The sequence below is a fragment of the Apodemus sylvaticus genome, chromosome 1 (genome assembly GCF_947179515.1).
Source record: "Apodemus sylvaticus chromosome 1, mApoSyl1.1, whole genome shotgun sequence".
Taxonomy (NCBI): Eukaryota; Metazoa; Chordata; class Mammalia; order Rodentia; family Muridae; genus Apodemus; species Apodemus sylvaticus.
This window is the reverse complement of record NC_067472.1, coordinates 103,271,158-103,291,950: the sequence shown is the minus strand read 5'-3', so window position 1 is coordinate 103,291,950 and position 20,793 is coordinate 103,271,158. Positions and strand designations below refer to the sequence as shown.

The 20,793-nt window shown below is 42.0% G+C and overlaps 1 protein-coding gene and 1 pseudogene across 1 annotated transcript; one reads left to right on the top strand and one right to left on the bottom strand.

Annotated features, from left to right (window-relative positions):
* Positions 1-2,308: 2,308 nt before the first annotated feature.
* LOC127684519 (cytosolic non-specific dipeptidase-like) lies at positions 2,309-3,151 on the bottom strand (annotated as a pseudogene).
* Positions 3,152-19,501: 16,350 nt separating this feature from the next.
* LOC127664225 (olfactory receptor 52B4-like) lies at positions 19,502-20,449 on the top strand. The gene has a single exon (XM_052156113.1). It carries the CDS (start codon positions 19,505-19,507, stop codon positions 20,447-20,449), a length of 945 nt encoding a protein of 314 aa, XP_052012073.1. The 5' UTR covers positions 19,502-19,504.
* Positions 20,450-20,793: the final 344 nt, after the last annotated feature.

The window sequence follows — 20,793 nt, the reverse complement described above, 5'->3', positions numbered from 1 at the left end:
TGGCACTTGGTCTTTCAAGTGGCAAAATTGGCAGGCTTATTACCTTTCTCATTTCCTGCAGAGAGGGTTGTGAGTGCCAAACCTAGGTCCCGGGGGGACTCCCAAGGCTCCCGTGCAGATCTCTCACAGGTAGCATGAGTAGAGCAGAAAACTGCTCCTTTCCTGCATTTCCTCCTCTCTGCCTGGCACAAAGTCTCTCCACCACTCCTGGGAGCTGAGTCCTGCTGGGCCGCGGCTGCCTCGACACTCTGGCAGCTGGCAGGCTGGGGTCCCTGCTTCCATTGGCCAGTTCCTGCCACAGGTAATTTCTCTGCGGTTTGTTCTGGCACTGAGCCTTCTCTGGCAGAGCAGGCAACATGTGAAAAGACTGTTTTGGGCAGGCTGGCTTCCGTCCCTGGCATCGCCCTAGAGTCTTTCCTAGGAATTCTTCCAGGAGGCTGCATGTTACTCTGTGCTAACGCAGCACCACAGCCCGTTCTATGTGCGCCATTACCTGCTTCTGCTAGGGAGTCTGCAGCTCTAACTTCTCATACGGATCTTGCCAACCCTTTGATGCCAGGAGTCTTGTGTCTACTTTCCCTCCATATTATAGGCTGCTTTCTCAGAATTCCCATTGCCAAGGTCTCCCTCAATGCTATATGAGACTCTTGTGGTCAGTCTAGCAGGGATATCCCTTCTGCCAACCCCAGCAGAACATGAGAAAGGTAGATGCTTGAATGGCCTGCTACAGATGGCGCCTCCACAGTTTGTTGAGGTGCCCTGCGGATACTGGGGTAGGGAGGGCCTGAACTAGAGGCAGGCTGTGTGGAGAGTCCAGGTTTCCTCTTCCTAGGTGGGCCTGCCTTGGTTCAAGGCAAAGTCATATATGCACGTCTCACCTGTGGGTTCTTTGTTCTTCCAAAGGTAGTTATTCAGACAAGGATTCTTTGTGAAGTTCAGCATCCACCCATGGGTTAAGAGTCAGTCATCACTAATGTCAGGGATAAAACAAGGAAGAAGTCTTGGCCAAAGATGCTTGCTAGTCCACTCCGGGTTATGGTTCATTCTTTATACAAAGAGAAAGGTCTTGCCAAGCGTCCCTGTCTGTGCTCCTTTGTGCACACCGGAGATTGTTCTTTCTTTTGCACAGGAGGGCCGTGTGGTCTGATTGAACAGGCGGAGAAAGCAAAGGTGCAGGAGAGTCATCCAGAGGTCTTTCAGTGTTTCTGGGCTCCATTAGTGGAGTGTCTGATTCAGTGGTTTAGGACTCTGATTTGTTGGCATTTTCTAAAGTTCTCATTGAGTGCTTCATGTCTGAGGACAGTACATTGAAGAGGTTTAAAGTGGTTAATAATTTGGGAATATTTGCAATGCAAGGAGTTCCTTAATCAAGAGACATACAGTATCATACATCTGATGGCTTTATAGACTTTGCCTCTGCACCATTATAAACTGGCACGGGTGTTTTCATTGTTTAGTATCCTTATTATAATAATTTCAACTCCTGACTCTGTATTGTTCTCTTAATTAATGATGTCATGCAGTAAAGTAAAAAGAGATTTATGGATTTTCAGTATTTATATGCTGAAATTATAGGCACATGCCATCATGTCTATGCATGAGTTCTTTTGAGCAGAGGAGGTGATCACTGGAAAGAGCCCCAGGCAGAAATACAGTGTACTTAGATAGCTTAGGGGTTCAAATCCTGGTTCCAAAGAAGCTGTGTGGATCCAGTTGTGGGAGACAGCCATGAAGCTATCATTGCCACAACTTACCTCTGAGAACGACTCTGAGGGTCTCAACTGCAGCAGCATGGCTATCCAGATGTGATGGCATCTGGATAAACATCTGGTATGTTTATTTGTCCGAATGTATACAATGTCAGGAGAGCAGTCTTAGATATCATCCTAGTTTTCATTTCCTATGTGCTAATCCTCTGTGTCATCTTCTGTATTCCTTCCCAAGATGCTCGCTGCAAGGCTCTTAACACCTGTGGCTCTCCATGTCTGCACCATCATTCTCTTCTATGGGCCTGGCATCGGTACCACACTTGCTCAGAGGTTTGGACACCACATTGCCCATCATGTCCATGTTCTTCTGGGAAATGTCTGCATTCTAGCTCCACCGATGCTGAATCCTGTCATTTATGGGGTCAAGACGAAACAGATCTGGGATCAGGTGGCTCATGTATTGCTTTCAAGGCAAAAATGACTAATATTGGAGCAGATTTATTTTTCAGATGCAAGGGGAATTCCAGTGTGAGCATAAGGAAGCAAGCGAGGCACTCTCCAACCAAACAAGCTCAGGTGTGGATATTTCCAGATGAATTTCATCCCAGGAGAATCGGCTCTCGCTCCTTCCCAAGCCTGTCCTCTGTCCCAGGCTCCACAGCATCATTGATGCCAGGGATGAGGATTTCCCCTTGTCTATCAGACAGCCCATTAGTGAAATGAGATTCGTCATGGCCTCGTGCACTGAGCCACCATATACCCCAGAATGGAGGTCTTTGTCACTGCATTCCACCTCGATATGAAGAAGTAGCAAATGCCTCTGAGGCCATAGGTGATACACGGCTTCTTCTTCCCCAGCCAGTAATTGTCCGAAATGCACACATAGGCCACATCTTTGAAGAACTTGTCTTTCTGGGCAAAAATGAGCTCATCCAGGCCTTCGGAGCCAGATTCCTCCATGCCTTCCAGGCAGAACCGCAGGTTGACAGGGATCTCCTGGCCAGCCTTCTGATAGGTTTCCAGGGCATTCACCCTTCGGGCCCACAGCCCCTTATCATTCCTGGAGCCTCTCCCGTACAACTTGCCTTCCCGCTCCACCAAGGTAAAGGGCTCGCTGCCCCACCCATAAGGGTTGCAGGTTGCACATCCAGGTGCCCATAATGCACACAATTTTCTTCTGGGGATCGCTGCCCAGTTTGCCCAACAGAATGGGAGGAAGAGGTATCTCCGAGCCATCTGGGAGCTTTTGCTTCCCAATAACCATCGGCTCCACGGAGTCCCCCAGCCTCTGGACGTCCTCAGCTGCCACCTCCATCATCCTTCTGATCTCTCTTCCCCGGCCTTGTGGACATGCTCTGGATGGCCACCCATTCTGCAAGTTTTTTGACATAGCGGTCCTGGTTTTCATTGATATACTGGAAGACAGTTCTGAGGGCTGACATCTTTGAGGCAGACTTCAGACCTGGGAAACTTGCACCGGTTCTGCACCACGTGTCTGAATTTTTATTTTTAAAGGAACTGTTACTTGATTTCATCCACCTAAGAAAAATAAATATAACCATGCCCACTCATAACAACTGTTTGTTTCTCCTAGTTAAAAAAGTTTTTAGTTGAAATAGAATTACATTAGCATCCCCTTTTATTTCCTTCCTCCAAACCCTTCCAGCTACTCCTCCCCCAGTTTCCCCCTATTCAAGCTGATAGCCTCCTTTTTTGATTATTATTGTAACACACATATCATGTGTGTGTATGTGTGCACAAATATATAAATATAACCTGCTGAGTCTATTTTTATGTGGTTTTAAGGCTGACCACTTTGCATGGGGCAGCCAATGAGGTTGGTCATCCCTGGGAGAGGCTAATTATTCTTCCAGCAGTTATCAGTTACCTGTAATTCCCTGTCTAGGGGGAACCCCGAGGTACTTCTTCTACATTGATGTGCTTATTTATGAGGTCATTGTTCTGGTCTTGCTTACACAGCCATTTCTATAAGAGACTGTTTTTCTGCAGACTCCCTGGTAGGCTGGCTCTTATAGTCTTTCCAACCCCTCTTCCAAGACATTTCCTGAGCCATCGATGTCAAATAATAAATGTCAAAGCCCAGCTTGGCATGGTGACACAGACCTCAGGTCCCATTACGTGGAAGACTGAGGCAATGGTCTCTCAAGTTCAAGGCCAGGCTGGGCTATGGAGTAAGCTCACAGTTTTAGGCTGTGCTTTAGCAGTGGCCGCTCTATCTAGCTGTGGCAGAGGAAGTGGCAGGAGCTAGTCACATTGTGACCACAGCTAGGAAGCAGCGCTTAAACAGCAAAATTTAGTTCTCACACTCTAGGGGCTGAAAGCAGGAACTCAGAAATCCGCCTGCCTCTGCTTCCCAAGTGCTGGGATTAAAGGCATGTGCCACCACCGCCCGGCAAGCACAGCATTTAAAATATCTAGACTAGCTAAAAATGAGTGAATTAAACATGCATTACTTTACTCTGATGGCTAATCTGACCATCACTTTTATATCATTAAAAATGCCTAGAGAGAACTTTGTAGTGCCCTCTAGTGTGTCTAGTGTATCATTATTACAGCATGTTGTGGGCAGAGGAGATTGCTTAATGTATAAAGCACTCATCATGCAGGTGTGAGGATCTGAGTTTGAATCCCTAGAACCATGTAAAGGCCAGGCATAGCAGTGTACACCTCCAGTCTCAGTGCTTCTGGGGTGGGATGTGAGTTAGAGACAGGAGGATTCCCAGAAGCTCATAGGCCAGCTGGCCCAGTGTATGCAGCAGCAAACCACACAAGAGGGACATGTGACAAAATAGAAGATGAGTATAGACATCCAGGATTGACCTCTGACCTCTCTAAGTACAGCACAGTAGAAGTGTTCCCACACTCATAAACATATATGCGTGTGCATATACTATATACATTGTATACACAAAAGAATAAAAACAAAGGAACATTGTGAGTACAGTTAACAATAGTCCGCTATATATTTGAAAATTGGAAGGTATATTTTAAGAGTTCTCATCACCAGAAAATGATTAGCTGAAGCAATGCATTCACTAAATAGCTTGATTTGGGGGTTGGAGAGAAAGCTTGGTGGTTAAGAGCCCTGGTTTTTATTTCAGAGGTTCTTAGTAAATACATGGTTCTTAGTAAATTGGTTCTTAGTAAATACATGGCAACTCACAATTAACTAACTAACACCAGTTCCAGGGGATCTGATGCCCTCTTCTTGTCTCTGTTTGGATTAGGCACACATGTGGCACATAAATGTAAGTGGAGACAAAACAACCACATGAATAAAAGAATCAAAAAATCAAGACATCTTATTTTGACCATTCTAGAGTGTATATAATTTCAAGACAGCATGTTGCATACCATAAATGTATAAATTATTAGCTACATAACTTCTTTTATATTAGAAACAAATAACTGTAGTATCAATGAATTTATGCAGTGTGGAGAGCAATCGCAGCATGCCGTCAAAGAGGAAGATTCAGATGGTGCATAAGGCCTGAGCCCAAGTTCACGCATCCATCAAAGCAGATGTTCCTGAGATCAGTCAGCAAGGATAAAGACACAGAAACAGCAAAGAGCACAGCCTGGTGGGTGTGGCCAGAGGATGATAGTGTGTTTGAGGAACCAATACAATGGGAAGTGTTGCTGGGAAGGTCAGCTCCCACAACATGCCTTCAAGAGTTCTCATTACCAGCAAATGATCAGTTGGGAGCAACATACTCGTTAAAGAGCTAGAGTTAACTATTCCAGGGTATTGCATACTTGAAGACATAATGTTGTAGATGATTAATATATATGATTATTACCAGTGCCTCAGTTACCAAGCCAAGGAAGGAATTCTTGAGAAGATCTTGCCTGAAGTTGAATAGTCACGGGCTCCCAAATCCCATTTCTTAGCTTCCTTCAACACCATCCACATATTCTAAAACCCTGCCCCCTGACTGGGGAACACGAGATGCCACACAATCCAAACACCTTCAAAGTTACAACCAATGACAGACATTATTCTAGCATTCATTAAAAATTTTATTTATTAATCTGGAGGAAATGGACAATTTCCTTGACAGATACCAAATACCAAAATTAAATCAGGACCAAATAGATCATCTAAACAGTCCCATAACCCCTAAAGAAATAGAAGGGGTCATAGAAAGTATTCCAACCAAAAAAAGCACAGGACTAGATGGTTTCAGTGCAGAATTCTATCAGACCTTCAAAGAAGACCTAACACCAATACTCTTCAAACTATTTCACAAAATAGAAACAGAAGGAACCCTACCCAATTCCTTCTACGAAGCCACAATTACGCTGATACCAAAACCACACAAAGATCCAACAAAGAAAGAAAACTTCAGACCAATCTCCCTTATGAACATCGATGCAAAATACTCAATAAAATTCTTGCCAACCGAATCCAAGAACACATCAAAACGATCATCCACCATGATCAAGTAGGCTTTATCCCAGGGATGCAGGGTTGGTTCAATATACAGAAATCCATCAATGCAATCCACTACATAAACAAACTCAAAGAAAAAAACCACATGGTCATTTCATTGGATGCTGAAAAAGCATTTGACAAAATTCAGCATCCTTTCATGCTTAAAGTCTTGGAAAGAACTGGAATTCAAGGCCCATGCCTAAAGATCGTTAAAGCAATATACAGCAAACCAGTAGCCAGCATCAAACTAAATGGAGAGAAACTTGAAGCAATCCCAGTAAAATCAGGGACTAGACAGGGCTGCCCCCTTTCTCCTTATCTTTTCAATACTGTACTTGAGGTACTAGCTCAGGCAATTAGACAACATAAGGAGGTCAAAGGGATACAAATTGGAAAGGAAGAAGTCAAACTATCATTATTTGCAGATGACATGATAGTCTACCTAAGTGACCCAAAAAACTCCACTAGAGAACTCCTACAGCTGATAAAAAACTTCAGCAAAGTAGCAGGTTATAAAATCAACTCAAGCAAATCAGTGGCCTTCCTATACTCAAAGGATAAGCAGGCTGAGAAAGAAATTAGGGAAATGACCTCCTTCACAATAACCACAAACAGTATAAAGTATCTTGGGGTGAAACATGTGAAAGATCTGTATGACAAGAACTTCAAGACTCTGAAGAAGGAATTGGAAGAAGACCTCAAAAAATGGGAAAACCTCCCATGCTCATGGATCGGCAGGATCAATATAGTTAAAATGGCCAGTTTGCCAAAAGCAATATACAGATTCAATGCAATACCCATCAAAATCCCAACTCAATTCTTCACAGAGTTAGAAAGAGCAATTCTCAAATTCATCTGGAATAACAAAAAACCCAGGATAGCTAAAACTATTCTCAGCAACAAAAGAAAATCTGGGGGAATCAGTATCCCTGACCTCAAGCAATACTACAGAGCAATAGTGTTAAAAACTGCATGGTATTGGTACAGTGACAGGCAGGCGGATCAATGGAACAGGATTGAAGATCCAGAAATGAACCCACACACCTATGGCCACTTGATCCTCGACAAAGGGGCTGAAAACATCCAATGGAAAAAAGATAGCCTTTTCAACAAATGGTGCTGGTTCAACTGGAGGTCAGCATGCAGAAGAATGCGAATTGATCCATCCTTGTCTCTTTGTGCTAAGCTCAAATCCAAATGGATCAAGGACCTCCACATAAAGCCAGACACTCTGAAGCTAATAGAAAAGAAACTGGGGAAGATCCTTGGGGACATCGGTATAGGGAGAAAGTTTCTGAACAGAACACCAATAGCATATGCTCTAAGATCAAGAATTGACAAATGGGACCTCATAAAATTACAAAGTTTCTGTAAGGCAAAGGACACCATCAAAAGGACAAATCGGCAACCAAAAAATTGGGAAAAGATCTTCACCAATCCTACATCAGATAGAGGGCTAATATCCAATATATATAAAGAACTCAAGAAGTTAGAGTCCAGAAAACCAAACAACCCTATTAAAAATGGGGTACACTGTTAACCAAACAATTCTCACCTGAAGAACTTCGGATGGCAGAGAAACACCTTAAAAAATGCTCAACTTCATTAGTCATTAGGGAAATGCAAATCAAAACAACCCTGAGATTTCACCTTACACCAGTCAGAATGGCTAAGATTAAAAATTCAGGAGACAGCAGGTGTTGGCAAGGATGTGGAGAAAGAGGAACACTCCTCCACTGCTGGTGGGGTTGCAAATTGGTACAACCACTCTGGAAATCAGTCTGGCGGTTCCTCTGAAAACTGGGCACCTCACTTCCAGAAGATCCTGCTATACCACTCCTGGGCATATACCCAGAGGATTCCCCACCATGTAATAAGGATACATGCTCTACTATGTTCATAGCAGCCCTATTTATAATTGCCAGATGCTGGAAAGAACCCAGGTATCCCTCAACAGAAGAGTGGATGCAAAAAATGTGGTATATCTACACAATGGAGTACTATTCAGCCATTAGAAACAATGAATTCATGAAATTCTTAGGCAAATGGATGGAGCTAGAGAACATCATACTAAGTGAGGTAACCCAGACTCAAAAGGTGAATCATGGTATGCACTCACTAATAAGTGGATATTAACCTAGAAAACTGGAATACCCAAAACATAATCCACACATCAAATGAGGTACAAGAAGAAAGGAGGAGTGGCCCCTGGTTCTAGAAAGACTCAGTGAAGCAGTATTCGGCAAAACCAGAACGGGGAAGTGGGAAGGGGTGGGTGGGAGGACAGGGGAAGAGAAGGGGGCTTACAGGACTTCCGGGGAGTGGGGGGCTAGAAAAGGAGAAATCATTTGAAATGTAAATAAATTATATCAAATAAAAAAAATTAAAAAAAAAAGAAAAAAGAAAGAAGGAAGGAAGGAAGGAAGGAAAGAAAGAAAGAAAGAAGGAAGGAAAGAAAGAAAGGAAGAAAGGAAGGAAAGAAAGATTAGGAAAGATTAGGGATGCAGTTCATTGGTAAAGCACTTCCCTATGAGTGTTGGTTCAATCTCTAGGTGTTAGACATAACCCTGTGGCCATCAGTCACTTAGGACCACACCCCAGGCCCCTAGTGTTCTGTCTGGACTCCACCCCCACAGTCGCCTGGCAAGAGCCAGGTAGCCCAACCCACTATAAAAAGGGCCACATTACCCCCCTCCTCTCTTTCTCTCTCTCTCTCTCTCTCTCTCTCTCTCTCTCTCTCTCTCTCTCTCTCTCTCTCTCTCTCTCTCTTGCCCTTCTCTCTTGTCCTCTCTTCTTACCTCTTGCCCCCCATTCCCTCTCTCCCCATTCTTTTACCCTCTTTCCAAGCTGGTCATGGCCGGCTCTAACCTCTCTATCCCTTCTTTTCTCTTTCCTTCTCTATCTTTTTTCTTTTCCCCTACTTTTCTTTAATAAAGCTTTAAAATCATGGCCTGTCTCTTCTTATCAAAACCCGCCATGCTGGAGCAACGGAACAGACCTCACAGTGCTTCCAGCTGCAGGACCAGACCAAGCTGCATAACAAATGACTCCCATGAAGAAGTATGGAGAGGGTCCTGATCCTGGAAAGGATTGATCTAGCATGGGAAGGGAATATAAGGACAGAGAAAAAGGAGGGAGGTGATTGGAGAAGGGATGGAGAGAAGAAGGTTTATGGGACATATGGGGAGGGGGGATCCGGGAAAGGGGAAATCATTTGGAATGTAAACAAAGAATACAGAAAATAAAAATATTTTAAAAAAGGGGGGAAATCATTTGAAATGTACATAAATATATCAATAAATTAAAAAATATTTATTTATTTATTTATTTATTCTGTCACATAACCCTAGTTTCACCTCTCACTTCCCTCCCCATCCACTCCTCCTCCATTTCCCTTCAGAAAAGGGCAGACCACCCAGGGATATCAACCCAACCGGCATATCAAGTTGCAACAAGACTAGGCCCCTCCCCTCATATTAAGGCTGGAAGAGGCAACCCAGCTGGAGGAAAAGGGTTCCAAAAGCGTCAGAAACAGCCCCACTTGTACCGTTAGGAGTGCCACAAAAATACCAAGCTATACATCTGTAACATATGTGCAGAGGGAGTAGGTCAGTCCCATGTAAGCTCCCTGGTTATCGGTTCGGTCTTGGTAAGCCCCTATGAGTCCAGATTAGTTGATTTTGTAGGTTTTCTTGTGGTGCCCTTGACCCCTCTGGCTTCTACAATTCTTCCTGCTCCTTTTCCCCAGGATTCCCTATCTAATGTTTGGCTGTGGGTGTCTGAATCTGTTTCCATCAGTTGTTGGAGGAAGCATCTCTGATGAAGATTGGGCAAGGCTCTATTTTATGAATATAATAGAGTATCATTAGGAATCACTTCATTGAGGGTTTTTGTTGTTGTTTTGTAGCCAGTTTTGCTGGGTTCTGTCCCAGGTCTCTGTGCCATTGTCCTCCAGGCAGTGTCAGGGGTGGACTCCCTCTAGTGGCATGGGTCTCAAGCTGGACCAGCCAAGGGTTGGCCACTCCCACAATTTCTGCACCACCTTCATCCTGGCACATCTTGCAGGCAGGGCATATTGTAGGCCGAAGGTTTTGTATTTGGCTTGGTGACCCAGTCTCTCCACTGGAAGTCTTGCTTGATTTCAGGAGATGGCGCGTTCAGGTTCTGTAACCCTTATTACAGGAGTAATAAGGTCACTAGGGTCACTTTTGTAGATTCTTGAGATTTCCATGGCATTGGCTTTCTACCTCACCCCTGAAATGCCTGTGCCCCAATTCCAGTTCTCTCTTGCAGAACTCTCTCCCTCCATCCTGCCCAACTCCTGCCGAATCCCTCCTGTTTTGGTTCCATCTGTCCCCAGTTCACCTTCAACATCTATCCTATTTCCTCTTAGCAGGGAGAATCCTGGGACCTGACTTGAGCCTTCCTTGTTACTTAGTCTCTCTGTGTCTGTGGATTGTAGCATGGTTATAGTTTAGTTACGGCTAATATCCACTTATAACTGAATACATAATATGTTTGTCTTTCTGGGTCTGGGTTACCTTACTCAGGATCATTTTTTATTTTTATTTTATTTTTAAGGATTATTATTTTTTCTAGTTCTATCCATTTGCCTGCAGATTTCATGATGTAATTATTGTTATTTTTAGCAGCCAAGTAATACCCTATTGTGCAAATGTGCCATATTTTCTTAATCCATTCTTCAAATGAGGGGCATCTAGGTTGTTTCCAGTTTCTGGCTATCACAAATAAAGCTGCTATGAACATAGCCGAGTAAGTGTATAGTGGTATATACTTGTGGTATAGTGGGGTATATTTTGGGTATATTCCCAGGAATGTATATAATAACTGGGTCTTGATGTGGATCTATTCCCGATTTTCTGAGAAATTGCTGTATTGACTTCCAAAGTGGCTGTACAATTTTGCACTCCCACCAGCAATGCAGGAGGTCCCCTTGCCCCACATCCTCAACCGCATGAGCTGCCATTGCTGTTATTGATCTTAGCCAGTCTGACAGGGGTAAGATGGAATCTCAGGGTCATATTGATTTGCATTTCCCTGATGCATAAGGGTATCGGACATTTCTTTAAGTGTTTCTTGGCCATTTGAGATCCCTCTGTTGAGAAACCTCTGTTTAGATATGTACCCCAGGTTTTAATTGGATTGTTTGGTTTGTTGGTTATAGAGTTCTTTATATAGTTTGGAAATTAGCCCTCTGTCAGATGTTTGGTTGACAAAACTCTTTTCTCATTCTGAAGGCCACTGTTTTGTCTTACCAATAGTGACAAAAGCCTTCTTACACTTGATCTTAGCCAAAAGGCCGAGAAGCGATGACAAAAGCCTTCTTGCCTTACAAAAACCTTTTAGCTTCATGAGGTCTCACTCATTATTTTTTTATTTATTTATTGGTTTTTTGGATTTGTTTTTTTCGAGACAAGGTTTCTCTGTGTAGCCCTGGCTGTCTTGGAACTCACTCTGTAGACCAGGCTGGCCTCGAACTGAGAAATCCACCTGCCTCTGCCTCCCAGAGTGCTGGGACTACAGGCGTGCGCCACCACCACCCAGCTGAGGTCTCATTTATTAATTGTTGATCTTAGTGCCTGTGCTGTTGGTGTTCTGTTTAGGAAGTTGTCTCCTATGCCAGTGCAGTTAAGGCTATTCCCTGTTTTCAGGTTCAGTGTATCTGGTTTTATGTTGAGGTCTTCAATTCACTTGGACTTGAGTTTTGTTCAGGGTAATAGATATGGATCTATTTGCATTCTTGTACATGCTGACATTCAGTTAGACCAGATTTATTGAAGATGCTTTCTTTTTTTTTTTAAATCGTGTATTTCTAGCTTATATATATGTACGTATATATATACGTATATATACATACACATATATACATATATATACATACATACATATATATACACGTGTGTGTGTGTGTGTGTGTGTGTGTGTGTGTATAAATCAAGCTGGGCAGTGGTGGCACACTCCTTTAATCCCAGCACTTGGGAGGCAGAGGCAGGTGGAGTTTGAGGCCAGCCTGGTCTACAGAGTGAGTTCTGGGGCTAGACAGAGAAACCTTGTCTCAAAAAACAAAAACAAAACAAAACAAAATCCAAGTGTTTATAGGTTTATGTCTGGGTGTTCAATTTGATTCCATTGGTCTACTTGCTTGTTTTTATGCTAATACTATGCCATTTTTATTATTATAGATTTGTAGTAGAGCTTGAAATGAGGGATGGGGATTTCTCCAGAAGTTCTTTATTGTACAGGGTTGTTTTAGCTATCCTGAATTTTTGTTTTTCATATGGAGTTGTTTGTTCTTTCAAGCTCTATAAAGAACTGTGTTGGATTTTGATGGAGAGTGTATTGAATCTGTAGATTGTTTATGTCAAGATAGCTACTTTTTAAAAAACTATGTTAACCCTGCCAATCCATGAGCATGAGGCATCTTTCCATCTTCTGATATCTTCATTTTTTTTCAAAGCCATGAAGTTCTTGCAATATAGGTCTTTCACTTGGTTAGAGTTTCCCCAAGATATTTTATATTATTTGATGCTATTGTGAAAGGTGTCGTTTTCCTGTTTCTTCTCCCAGTCCATTTGTCACTGGTATATAGGAGGGATATTTATTTTTGTGATTTACTCTTGTATTCAGGCACTTCACTGAAGGTGTTTATCGGCTATAGGAATTCTCTGGTGGAATTTTTGAGCTCACTTATGTATAATATCATGTCATCTGCAAATAGCGATACCTTGACTTCTTTTCAAATTCACATCACCTTGATCTCTTTTAGTTGTCTTATTGTTTTAGCTAGAACTTCAAGTACTTTATTTAATATATATGAAGAGAGTGTCTTGTTCCTGATTTTAGTGGAATTGCTTTAAGTGCCTCTCCATTTAATTTGATGTTGGCTATCCGCTTACTGTACATTGCTTTGATTCTGTTTAAGTATGTTTCTTTTATCTCTGATATCTCCAAGACTTTTCCCATGAATGGGTGTTGGATTTTGTCAAAGGCTTTTACAAAATCTGATGGGATGATCATTTAGTGAATTACACTGACAGATTTTTGTTTGTTGCACTAGCTCTGTATTTCTGGGATGAAGCCCAATTGATTATGATGGATAATCTTTTTGATACATTTTTGGATTTTGTGAGTGGGTTTTTTTTCTTTTGTATCTTTGCATCAATGTTTGTGAGGGAAATTGGTTTGTAATTCTCTTCCTTTGTTGAGTCTTTGTCCTATCAGGGTGACTATGGCTTCATAAAATGAAATTGGCAAGCTTCCTTCTGTTTCTGCTTTGTGGAATAATTTGAAAAGTATTGGTACTATCTCTTCTGTGAAAGTCTGGTAGAATTCTGTGCTAAAATGATCTGCCTCTGGGCTTTCTGAGGTTGGGGGACTTTTAATGATTGTTTCTATTTCCTTAGGAGTTATAGGGTTGTTTAAGTTGTGTACCTGATATTGATTTGATTTTGGTATGTGGTATCTGCCAAAAATTGTCCATTTCTTTTAGATTTTCATTTTTTGTGGACTATAGGTGTTTGAAGCATAATGGTTCTCTGGATTTCCTTAGTGTCTGTTGTTATGTCCTCCTTTTTGTTTCTGGTTTTGTTAATTTGGATATTAACTTTCTGCCTTTTAGTTTGGCTAAGCATTTGTCTATTTTGCTGATTTTCTCAAAAAAAAAAAAACCCTCTGTTTCATTGATTCTTTGTATTGTTCTCTTTGTTTTTATTTTATTGATTTTAGCATCATTCAGATTCTTTCCTGGTGTCTATTCCTCTCAGGTATGCTTGCTTTTTTTTTATTTTTTTTATTTTTTTTATTTTTTTTTAGAGTTTTCAGGTTTTTTTTCCCCCCAGATAAGATGTTTTTTTTTTATTTTTTTGTTTTGTTTTGTTTTGTTTTTTTTAAATTGGTTTGGTTTTAGGTAGCTGTGGCTGTCCTGAAACTCACTATGTAGGCTTTAATTTTTTTCCACTAATTTGTTTATTTATTCACTTTACAGCCTGCCTGAAGCTCCCCTCCCTCCTCTCCTCCCAGTCCCATCCTTATACCCCTTCCTTCCACTCCACCATTAATTTACTGGTATGAGAACTTTCTACTTTCTTTATGAAGGCACTTAGTGCTATGAACTTTCCTCTTAGCACTGCTTTCATTGTGTCCCATATGTTTAGATATGCTGTGCATTAATTTTCATCAAATTCTAGGAAATCTTTAATTTCTTTATTTCTGCCTTCACCCAGTAGTCCTTCAGTAGAAAGCTGTTCCTTTTCCGTGAGTTTGTAGGACTTCTGTTGTTTCTGTTGTACTGAGATCCAGCTTTAATCCACGATGGTCTGATAGGATGCAGGGGCTTGTTTCAGTTTTCTTGTATCTGTTGAGACTTGCTTTGTAACAGAGAATGAGGTCAGTTTTAGAAAGAATTCTGTGAGGTGCTGAGTAGAAGATATAGTCATTTGTGTTTGGGTGAAATATTATGTAGGTATCTGTTAAGTCCATTTTGTCTGTTATCTCAAATATTTCTCTGTATAGTTTCTGATTGGATGACCTGTTCGTTGGCGAGAGTGGGTTATTAAAATCTTCCACTATTAGTTTATGGTGTTCAATGTATGATTTAAGCTTTAGAAAGCTTCTTTTACAAATGTGGGTACCATTGAATTTGAGACATAGATGTTAAGAACTGAAAGGTAGTTTTGATGGATTTTTCATTTTATGAGTATGAAGTGTCCTTCCCCATCTCTTTTGATTAATTTTGGTTGGCAGTCTATTTTGTTATACCTACCAGCTGTTTCTTGAGTCAATTTTTTTGAAAAATCTATTTCTAACCCCTTTCTTTGAGGTAATGCTTATCTTTGGCAGTTATGTGTGTTTCTGGTATGCAGCAGAAGGATGAATCCTGTTTTCACATCCATTCTGTTAGCCTGTGTCATTTTATAAGGGAATTGAGTCCATTGATATTGAGAGATATTAATCATCAATGGTTGTTAATTCCTGTTATTTTGTTGTTGTTCTTTTTGGGTAATGTGTGCACATGTGTGTTTCCCTTCTTTTGGTTTTGCTGGTGTGAGGTTATTTATTTTATGTTTTCATGGGTGTAGTTAGTTTCCTTGTGATGGCATTTTTCTTCTAGTACCTTTTGTAGGGTGGGATTTGTGGATAGATATTGTTTAAATTTGACTTTGTCATAGAATATTTTGTTTTCTTTATCTATGGTGATTGAAAATTTAGCTGGGTATATTAGTCTGGGCTGTAGCAGTCACATTTTAAGTTTACCCGTTTAATTAATCATATTTTAGTCAATAAATAGTTCACGTGAATACAGAATGATAATCACATGTCAGGTTTAGGATGTAAAGAAGCAACAAAAAAACACATGAAGAATCTAGATTTGAATACATCAATAAGTTCATAAGTGACATTAAGGTAGAAGGGAAACTATGATGGGGCCTAAATGAGGAAGGCAAGAGATTTTGTTTTCTTGAGGAGAAGACAAAATATTATGTGTCTTTCATATATATAATTTAGATTTAAATATACACAACATAACATGAATGTTGCTCAGAGCTAATTTTCTGATAGCAAGAATGTTAAAACAGAAGAGGGATTATCTGGAGGGAGAACAGCCAGTTGGAGAAGTGAGAGGCAGAGACAGGAGAGGGAGCACATAGTAACAAGGGCCATGATTTATATGTTTGAGGATAGAATGGAACCTATTCTGTATTCTAACTGAAATTTTGATTACAAATTTTAAAAAGGAACAAAAAAGAAGTGGGGAAAACCTTTGTCTCAGTGGTCGTCGGCTGCTGTGCCATGATTGGTCTTAGGGCCATCTGTCTCCAACTGTCTCTTGCTCATTTGCCTATCATAAGCTATGTAAGTGGAGGAGAAAAGCAGAGAAAGCTATGCTTAGCTGCATCATCTGATGAAATGAAAAATCAAAGGCTCAAAGGAGACAAGCAATGAACACAAATGTGTCAGGGGTCATAGAGATGTCTCAGTGATCAATGGCACCTGTTGCTCTAGGAGAAAACCATGGTTTGATTCCCAGCATCCAAATGACAGCTCACAGGCATCTCTTAACTCCAGTTCCAGGGGACCCAATGCTCTTTTCTGGGCTTCATGGACACCAGTCATGTATGACATACATGAATGCAAAATACCAATACACATAGAAGAAAAATAAATAAAACAAAATAAATAATTAAAACCCAAAGCAAATACAACTGTGCAGTGAATAGTCACAGCTTGCATCTTCTCTTAATGAAGAATTCATACTTTATTCCTTAGGCTGCAGAACTCTATATTACTATTCACTCTGAGGATGAATAACACAATCCTTGTATGAAGAATAAAACAGCGGCTGCACAGATAGCTCAGTGGGTCAGAGCACTTGGTATGCGAACATGAGGACCTAGGATTGGATCCCATGATCTTTTTAAGAACCTGAGTGTGGCCATGAGAACCTATAAAACCAATGCTGGTAGAGAAAGAGATAGGAGAATGACCCAGGCTTGCTGGCTACCAGTTTAACTGTAGGACCAGTGAGAGACTCCATTTTAAAGGAACATGACAGAAAGTGATAGAGTAGAGCACTTGACAGTCTCCTCTGGCCTTCATTCACATATCAGCATGCATGTACATGTGTGCATACACTACACATCCAAACACACACACACACACACACACACACACACACACACACACACACAGAGGGTGAAGAGAGAGATACACACACAGACACACAGACACACACACACAGACACACAGGCACACAGAGAGAGAAAGAGAGAGAGAGAGAAAGAGAGAGAGAATAAAACCTACAGATCATTGATAAATATTAGCAGCTTTTTATTTATGTTGAATGTTGGGTTTGGCATTCATTTAGTTGAACTAGTTGTGAAAGAAGCCATGGAAGGCGTTTGTAGGACACCATCTTGATAGGAGCCAGAGAGAAAAGAAGAGACAGGAGAGGTAGGTGCTGACCTTAGAGACTCAGAATTTGGGAAGAGGTCTAGTTGAGCAGCACAGCTCAGTCCCAGGAGAGCATGGTGTAAGGCCTTCCCTCGAGGGATCTCACGAAAGAGGATAAACAATGGACACCCAACAAGCTGAACTGCGTCAGACCTCCTGGGTGCTATGTGTTCCTGAAGTGCCCATGCGTGGCTCAGTGATTACATAGACGTCTGTAGGTGGACTGGCTTTAGAGTTAAGGTAAGAACGAGGCTGTTGTTGGGTCATATATGGTAGAGCTCGGTGACAGGACTGTAAGAGGCAACAGGATATATATATCAATACATTTAAAGCTGAGAGCTATGTGTTGGTTCCCTGATACCAGGCATAGAAAACAATGCTTTGGCAGGGCGGCGGCTGAGAGCGCTGAGGCTAGAGGGAACTTTGTGAAAGGTGAAGGGAGATGATTGGGGAGATGGTAGAGGTTCTAATAATGAGAGCAGGGCTGAGAAAATTCGAAACATTCTGACCCAGACTGCAGACTCCCTCTGACGTGAAAACACCCTGAGTGGTCACAGGTCCCAGTTTCTTGTCCTGGGCTCAGTATCACCAGCCAGGGCAACTTGGCAGGTGGAGAGGAAAACTGGTTTTCTTCTCAAAACCAGTTCTCAAAGAACTGTTTTTCTCTCAAGAAGAAAACCATGTGCTGTTGAGCAGGAGGAGGAATGAGAAAAAAAAAGTTTTATTGAGCATAAGGCATACAGCAGCTACCGAGCTAGCAATTTAAACATGTGCTCTCATAGCCTCAGACACTCTGTTCAGTTTCTTCATTTTTATGACTAGGATGAATTTGGCTTTCTTCTTAGAAGACACTCTGTGAATGTAGCCCAGTCAGAACCTTCTCAGAGATTATAGGTTTGCCTGTCCACCCTTCTCTCTAACCACACGAAAGCCTACACCTGAGTCTGAAGCGTGCTGCCCCACAAAACAAAACAGAAAACAAACAACAGGTAGTCATTACTCAAAATAGACTTGCTGAAAGGTTAAGCTGATGAACAGAGAACAATATGCCAGGGAATGATGAAATTGCCTGTTAGCTTCCAAACAGCAAAGAACCTTAATCATCTCCATGTCTGAAATAATGACTGTCTTTTTAATTTGGGTCTTTAGAGGCTTGGTTCTCTAGGATGAGTACAGAAGAACCTCATCTCAGGCACATGGGACAGACCACCACTTCTTAGGGGTCTCTTGTCCACAAAACTACAGCCAACTAAAGAATGCAGAGTGGGAGAAATAATCTTCCCCAGGGAAGAACACACCAACTGATTATCCAAAACCAAAAACATACATACGAGTAACATTATACAGACTGAGTAGGCTATCTTTAGAAATATATATGCATGTAATGGCAATTAATAAAAAATATTCTGAGTTTGAAGGAGAGAAGGAGGGGGCATTTGAGAGAGTCTGGAGGGAAGAAAAGGAGGGGAGAAATGCTGTAATTATATTATAATCTCAAAGATAAAAAAAGAAGAGTCTAAAAAAAGGTCTCCTGTCTGTCTTCATAAATGAACAAAGCAGTGAGGTCAGAGGACTTTCAAATCTCACTTGTGTCAGTTGCTCAGTTGTGGCGTGTGGTAAGTGGTTCTCACGTGTCTCTAAGTACAAAGCAGGGAGAACCCCTGGGATGTCTGTTCCCTGCACAAAGAATACAAAAGTGTGCAGCCTGTTGTCAAGTGATGCTTGACAAACGAGATCGATTCCTCTGTGCTGTGTTAATGCTCAGATACATTGTATTTCTGGAACATCACTGGCTTTTTAGGGTCCGACATCTACAGTCAGTTCTAGAAAACACATCCACAGTGTGTGTGTGTGTCTGTGTGTGTGTGTGTGTGGTGTGAGTGATCACTCACTATAACTACAGCTTTGAGAGGTGAAGTGCTCAAACGTCCTTACTGAAAGGAAAACCATCTGCCACACAGCTGTCTCCTCCGCACACTGGCTACTTTGGACCGAGGATATTTCAGAGCCATTATCCATTGCTCTGTGCTGGATCACACTGCTTCTCTTCTTCTATTCCCTACCTTACGATTCACTGCTAATGTTCAAGGTCTAGCTCCACAGGCCTCTGTGACTCATCCTGTGTGCGGTTGATTCTTTGTACCCAAGGTGTATAGAATGATGCCTCTCATTTTGACTTATTGGAGATAGTTCTACGTGGATGTCACTCACTGGAGCATAGGTCATCTCTCACCTTTGTGTGTTTCTTGTTTACACATTCAAAGAAGGTGGAAGGTGTGGAACACAACCAAAGCTCCCAGTGATAGCACCAAAATATTTTCTTCCAGTTCTATAATCAGAGGTTTGATATCTGCAGGGTATTCTGGGTATGACTACCTTAAACCACACTGTTGTAAGTCACACAGTCTTCCGTTTGCTGGGCGTCCCTGGCCTGGAGGACCAACACATGTGGATTTCCATCCCCTTCTTCATTTCCTATGTCATCGCCCTGCTTGGCAACAGCCTGCTCATCTTCATCATCCTCACAAGGCCCAGTCTCCATGGACCCATGTACCTCTTCCTGTGCATGCTGGCGGGGGCAGACCTTGTGCTCTCCACATCCACAGTTCCCCAGGCCTTGTCCATCTTCTGGTTCCATGCTGGGGAGATCTCCCTGGATCGCTGCATCACCCAGCTCTTCTTCATCCACTCCACCTTCATCTCTGAGTCTGGGATCTTGCTGGTGATGGCATTTGACCGCTACCTGGCCATTTGCTACCCTCTGAGGTACACCACCATCCTCACAAACTCCCTGATTGGGAAAATCGGAGTGGGCATCTTCCTGAGAAGCTATGGCACAATTTTCCCCATAATATTTCTTCTTAAAAGACTAACTTTCTGCAAAAATAATATTATTCCACATACCTATTGTGAACACATAGGCTTGGCTAAATATGCTTGCAATAACATCCAAGTAAACATCTGGTATGGGTTTTCTGTCCTACTATCAACAGTGGTCTTAGATGTTGTGTTGATTTTTGTTTCCTATGTGCTGATCCTCCGTACCATCTTCCGTATGCCTTCCCAGGACGCTCGCCACAAAGCTCTCAACACGTGTGGCTCCCATGTCTGCATCATCATCCTCTTTTATGGGCCTGGGATCTTCACGACGCTTACGCAGAGGTTTGGTCGTCACATCCCACCAGGTACCCACATCCTGCTGGCTAATGTCTGCATTCTGGCTCCACCTATGCTGAACCCCATTGTTTATGGAATTAAGACCAAGCAAATTCAGGAGCAGATGGCTCACATCTTGCTCGCAAACCATAAGTGAGTTTGGCTCAAAAGCTTAGTTTTTGACATCTACAGTTTTCTGTTGAGTGACCTTTGGAGCTGGTAGATGGGACATAGCTGACACATAGCTCAGCGGTTTCTGCATCAGAATGACTTCACAGGGAAGACTAGAGAATGAATTCTCTGGTTCAACCCGTGAGAACACTGCCGTGCTCTCACATAGTTTACTGACAAGTTACCTTCCGTGCAGACTCTGGGGAAGCTAGTGCTGTGTTCAGTCACCATGGTCCCCTGACACTAGCATGAGATTTGGAAGTAGATGAAGTAAATGAGATCACTGTTCTGCTTTGGGGTTTGTTCCATGGAGTTTCTCCAGTTCTGAAA